At 45.0% G+C, this 6,501-nt stretch overlaps 1 protein-coding gene across 1 annotated transcript; it reads right to left on the reverse strand.

Annotated features, from left to right (window-relative positions):
* Positions 1 to 729: 729 nt before the first annotated feature.
* LOC144742295 (kinetochore protein Nuf2-like) lies at positions 730 to 5,240 on the reverse strand. Its single transcript, XM_078624766.1, is given in 14 exon segments — positions 730 to 837; positions 914 to 1,049; positions 1,860 to 2,035; positions 2,147 to 2,287; positions 2,370 to 2,507; positions 2,595 to 2,657; positions 2,751 to 2,844; positions 3,037 to 3,110; positions 3,966 to 3,998; positions 4,000 to 4,064; positions 4,146 to 4,201; positions 4,280 to 4,362; positions 4,574 to 4,648; positions 5,118 to 5,240. Coding segments are annotated over 14 exon segments (1,365 nt in total).
* Between the last annotated feature and the right edge of the window lie 1,261 nt (positions 5,241 to 6,501).

A 6,501-nucleotide genomic window follows, 5' to 3' on the forward strand; every position in this document is an offset into this window, starting at 1 on the left:
GACCAAACATCCTCAAACATCATCGTCCGCCTCCAACGAGCTGGTTACATAGTGAGATCAAGGATTCACACGCAGACCCTCGGGTCCTTGACAAAGTTTTTCATGCATACACTTCTAAATACACAGAAAATGCTTCCCAGGGGGTTTCTCCCATCATCGGCAAGTTAGTTAGGGTTTTTTTCCATTTGTTATTTGCAGAGGAGGCAACAGCTTTGAGGATATTCCAGAATCAATTTTTGAACAAGGAGTTGTTTTCCATCTCAGTCTCATACTGTGGATTGTACAATTATTTATTTTTTCTGTATTTTTGCATTTCTGTTCTAATTGTCATATAATTTGCACTTTGGACAGCCGGCAAATAAAAAAAGATTATTTCTGAATTTTCCACCCCCCAGTTTCCTGCTTTAAGAGGCTCAGAGCAGCTTTTCCTCCTACGTCACCCTGTTTTTAGTCTTTAGACTTGCTGGAAAACAGCAGATTCAGGTGCCCGTTCCAGAAAGCAGTTCATTTTTATCAAATTTTAACACATTTATTGAAGTTATTTCTGATTCTGATCACCATGAGTTAGTCCACACACAAAAAACACAAATCAGCTTCATAACATTGCTTTTATAAAAAAAAAAAAAAATACAGAGTTAGACATTATAAAAACGGAAGAACACAAATACTTTAAATAGTTAAGAATGAGGGAAACAGAATATAAAACAAGTGAAAAACAGGGTAAAAAGGTCAAAAGTTTGCAGACATCCTGCTGACGTCTTGTCTCAGATCCTCAATGTGCGTCTGGATTCTCCTGTGCAGCTCGTCCAGTGACGTTGACAGAGAGTCGTACAGAGCCTGCACACAGGGAGGACCGGGTCATTGGAGCCGTCAGCTGCAGACGGAGCTCCTAGGGTACATACCTGGTACGTACCTGAGCTCTGCCCGTCTCGTTGCTGCACACGTCTCGGAGGCTCTGCATCTTGGCTTTGAGCTGCTGAGTTTCTCTGGAAATGTCGTTGATCTTGTCCGCCATCTCCTCCCGCTTCTGATGGATCTGGTTACACTGACTGGAGAACAGTGGAACAGATTAATCACCTTTGATCCCACGCTGTTTTCAGGGAAGAAGCTGAAGACACCATGCTAGAATTTACAGTTTGATGCGACACCTGATAGAAATTTCTCCTGAAATAAACCAGTGAAAACCTGATACACATTTTTACATATGTACACTGTGAAGGTACTTTCTTTTGAATCGGGAACGCTAACATGCTACTTTTTAATCACAGACTAATCTGAAAAACACAATGAAAAGAAGATTTCCTCCTCTAAAAAGACTTTGTATTGTTTTTTTTGCAGCTTTGTATTGTTTTTTTTGCAGCGAGAAACCATTTGAACATTCTAGAATCAACTCAACTGAAGCCACTAATAAACTCTCTAAAGGTATTTAAGCAAATGTACATTTACTACACGTACTACGACAGCCGAGTAGTGAGAATGCCCCATAGCGATGAGCAGAACAGTTCCTTTAGGTGTAGTGAACCCACTCAGCAAAAAGATTCGTTCAAAAGACTTGTTCACCGAATAGTTCAGTTCTTCCAACGTCAGTCAGTCACTAGATTTGTCCCTGCGGTCTGAATACTAAATACTGAATACTGAATACTAAATATAGCGACATTGTTTCTACTTTGCACTCTGACTGCACACTCACTGCTTCGGTACATGTTTTCAGAGCAGGTTTCGCTTTTAGTGAGTGATTCGTGTCAGGGGACTTGTTTGCATTCAGCTGTGAACTGTGAAATGAACGAATCTTTTCAGTTAGTGACTCAGTACAGTTTGTTCACCCAAACGATTCGGGTCGAACAGGACGACACTGGTACCCCATGACATCTTCCACATGTTGCTCCTTCATCTGTTTCTTCTTCTCCCTGCGGATGTTCTGTTTGGTCTCTTTGTCCAGCTTCATGGCCAGAGCTCTCTTCAGCTGCCCGTCCTCGATGCACAGGTTCTTCAGCTCCTTCTTCTTCTTCTCACACTGAGCAATCAGCTCCTTGTGCTGCAGCCCCACACACACACACACACACACTCAGTAGCTGGAACTGCGTCGTGGGAATGCCCACGGTGCATCGGCTGACAACGGTATTGTGCACGTGGATCCTGTTCCTACCTCCTCCTGCAGCTGGCTGCAGTTGGTCATGCTGCTCTCCAGGTCCTGCATCAGACCGTACATCTGCTGGATCTCGGCTTCGGCGTGCGTCACGCTCTGCACCATGTTGTGCAGCTCCACCACGCGCTCGTCCGTTTCTTCCTAGATGAACGCCACCGGCGTGGCTCGTTCAGTGAAGTGACAGGAAAGCAGTGGAACAGGAAGAGAGGAGGTTCCCACTCACAATGGTGTTCTTAATGTTCTTCACGTTCTCTCGCATTCGCTCCATCTGACACTTGAGCTCATCTGGAGACTCCACGATCTGAGACTTCAGTTTGGAGATGTCTTCCTTCATGTCGTTGAATTCCATCTTCATCTGGGCCTAACACAGCCACACCCCCACACACAGTTAGTAGGTTCACTCTATCTTCTATCTTCTGTTGCACTCATCTTACTGATTCTCTCGCACCAGTTTCTGAGTCTTCTCTGCGATGTTGGCCTTCAGCTCTGCGATGATGTCATTTTTGGCATTCTGAAGGACGACAGGTTGACGTTTACACCGGCTGACATCACACACAAGCACCCGTTGGTTGGTTTCTGCTGGCTGCGTTTCATCAGAGCTCACCACTTCCTGATATTCGTGCATGGTGGTGGTCTGCAGTTCGGAGAGAGCGGCCGCCAGCTCGTCAGCCTCGGCCTGCTGCTCGGGCGGGATGGTTCTACGCAAACATCAACATCTGATCTCAGCGAAGGAAATATTAAAACCTTGATCTCAGAAAGAGACACGGTGCACGATGGCGATCGGCAGCATGATGTGGGGAACATCCAGGAGAAACAGAATCATCCGTCTACTGAGAACTGGATTCAAACCACACCCAATCCAACTTGTGTCCGTTTCCAAACAGACTTACGTCAGCGTTTCAATTCTCTTCTCCGCGTCTCGAATCCCCCTGGTGTACAGCTGCAGTTTGTCCATGTCGGCCCTCTGACGGAACATGTTGGAAAAAAAAAACAAAAAAAAAAAACACGAGATGCAGAGACGTTACTGACGTGAGCGAGATGCGGAGCCTTTAAGGTCAGACCAGACCCGAAAGTCCAGGCACAACTGAACAAAGTGTCCGTGCTCTGAACAGTCCCGTTGCACCTCAGCGCCTGGTTGGTGGTGGTGGTGTGTGTGTGTGTGGGGGGGGGGGGGGGGGGGGGATAAAGGCTACAGGCCAGACATTCTGACCAACCAGCTGTGCGTTGGCGATGGGTGCACACGTGGGGCGTGGCTGTGTGACGTACACAGACGCTACAAACATGTCACAAGGAGGACGCACTGGTACATCTTTTTGTCTTTACAGCAGACAGCTAAATCACAAAAGGACAAGGTCAGAGCGCGTCATGCGCCGGTGGGTTTGTTGTGCTGTTCCACTTCACAACACGGTCACAATGCACCTGTTGCTGTGGAAACGCTCAGCTCTGGGCGTGGACTGTTGCAGGGACCGTTTTGTTCCAGGTAGATGCACGAAGTTGCATGTTTCAAGTTGTTTCGCTGAAATCTTTGGTCTGGACTGGATTTGACTTGTGCTGCTGTGTTCGCCATCAGTGGTTGAAGATAAAGGCCAAAGTTATCAGCTGCAACGAAAGCAATAACTTGTTGATGGTGTACTGTAGGTGGGAAACGATCTTCTCGAAATGGAACATCCGACATCCAATTTGTCACCGACGTTTCCTCACTGAGCCCTCTGGGGAAGATTTCTGGCCCATCAATGAGCAGTTGTCTGCAATATGTTTGTTTACCGTTGTTTGAACACAACCATTTCATCCCACGGTCCCAGATGGATCGTTCACTCACATATTTGGCTTGTTTTTCCAGGATTACATCCGTCCCTCTGCTTCCTGAAGTGAAGGAAGTTCATGATGGCGCTGAGAACGGTGAGAGTCTTCTGTTTCCCTGGAAGAAAAGCGGATGATTTGTGGACTATTCAGTCAAACACTATGTGCACATGTGGGAAAGGAAATGAAAGACACTTACTCGGTGCCAGCAGGTCGTTCAGAGAAAAGTCATAAACCAAGCACATGGGCAGAAAACTGACGCCTGTAAACAGAACGCATCAACTACACATGCGATGACAAGAAAACGCAAATGTGAAGAGAGGAAGAATGAACACTCACATGCGCATGTAGACGCTTATGATGGCAGTTGCCCCCTCGTGATATGTTGGATACTGTATGTTTTCCAGAAGTGGAACCTTTTGGAAAAAATGAGAATGAAACCAAAGCCAATACAACCAATAAAACCAACCGCCTGAACAAGGATCACTCACAGTTATTTAAAACACATGACAACTGACGATTCCAGAAAACAGTTGATAGATTAATTGATGTTGAAAAAGATTTTCAGCCTTTTTGAAGCACCGAAAAACATGAAATGCGTGTGTTTGTGCCAAACCATGTACTCACCATGGAGTGACACTCAGGTCTGAAGCGATACAGGATATGTAACACCCTCATGTACAGTGTCTGAACCGCTTCAGGCTGGAAGAAAACGATCAGTGGTTGATAATCCAATTATGCACAACAAAGAAAATATGGATGTCATACCAAAAGTAAAACCGAGACTTCCAATGTCACGTTACATTACAGAGTTCGTTCTAATTGGAGCGATTACATTGGGTTCTGTCACTTTTTAAGATTTGGATAAAAATGCACACATTGCTTGGGTAAATAAAAGTCTGACGCTCTGGGGATGTGTCAGGGTACGGAGGTTGTGTTTGTTGTGTTGTTGAGTCCAAACACTCGTCTACTCCTCACGTTCGTCATCTGCTGCTTCTTCCGGTTACGAGTAGGTTGTGCTGGAGCAGATAGCAGCTGTCAACGGGGGAACGCCAGGTCGCCAGCTCGCAGTGCTACTCCTTTCGTTACTATTTCGTATCAAACAGGCGCCTTTCAGTGGGGAAAAAAAACGTGGAATATTATTCGTTTTGAGCCTGGTCGGTAAACGTACCTTCGGAGTAGGAGTCAGGTCGCTCTTCGTGAAGTGTTTCGCCTCTTGTTCGGTGAGAACTTCAGTTCGGTAAAAGTTTAATATCGCGTCCACAGGAAAGATGGGGAATGTGTTCTGAGTCATTGTGAAAATGCAGCTTCGACTGCTGAACAGCTCCAACTAAACACTCGTCTTCTCCAACACCAAAAAAATGCGCCTTCCCTCGTATTCCTATTTGATTTGTAAACGGAGTATCTGATTGGCTGTCACGTTCTTCCTCGTTGGTCTTGACAGCAGTTATTTCCTATCAGCGCCCCCCTACAGCATCAACAGGCCAATGCAGTTTGTATCAATGTATTCATTTGTTTGTGTTCCATTCAGTGTTATATTAAATGGAACCAGTGAGTCTGTACTGATACTGTTACTGTCCGTGTGTTGTACTTGAATGTGTTCAATATGAACATACTCTGCACGCCACATAAAACTGCACATTACTCTTGATTAGATATATGACGACATATCCGAAAGTTAAATATGAATTAGGTCGAATGAAATCATTTATTTCAAAGTGTTATGTTTTGTTTTTTTTCTGGCATAACTAGGGACAGTTGTTGGTAAGTGGGCGTGGCATTCAGATAGGACAGGGGTGGCGTTTATAGTTCCTGAATTTCACGTAACGGTAGGAAAAAGGATCACTGGGGAAGTTTCGGTGTACACAGGGGAAATGGTAGCACTTCTTTTAGCAGCACAGTGGGTAGAAGAAGCAAGACCCCTCAGAGCAGTTATCTGTTCGGATTCAAGCTCAGCACTAAAGACTCTTTGGTACAATCACTCAAACAGCAGACCAGATATATTAACTGAGATTCAACAAACATTATACAGAATTCAGATGATGGGGATCACAGTGGTGTTCATATGGGTACCAGCACACATTGGGGTGAAAGGGAATGAGGCAGCAGATAAGGCAGCGAAGGAAGCAACAAAGAAAAGGGAAGTGGACATAACAATAAGCATTAGTAAATCAGAAATTAACAGCATAATCAAACAAAGATTGAGGAGTAGGTGGCAAAAGCAGTGGGAGGAAGAGAGGACAGGAAGGTGGTTCTACAACATACAAAGAAAGGTGGGAGACATGAGAAATACAGAACGGGGCAGAAGAGAAGAAACAATAATAACAAGACTCCGATTTGGACATACTTCACTGAATGGTTCTCTGGCTAAAATAGGGAGACATGACACAGGAAAATGTGAGAAATGTGGGAAATTAGGAACAATAGAGCACGTGATGGTACATTGTCAGGGACACAAAGAAGGAAGACAAAGGTGGATAAGAAAACTAGAGAAAAACAAGATACCATATGACCTCAAATCCATGTTACAGGAACATACCGGAAGCAGAACATGG

The sequence above is a fragment of the Lampetra planeri genome, unplaced genomic scaffold (genome assembly GCF_965212315.1).
Source record: "Lampetra planeri unplaced genomic scaffold, kcLamPlan1.2.h2 scaffold_972, whole genome shotgun sequence".
In the NCBI taxonomy this organism is placed as follows: Eukaryota; Metazoa; Chordata; class Hyperoartia; order Petromyzontiformes; family Petromyzontidae; genus Lampetra; species Lampetra planeri.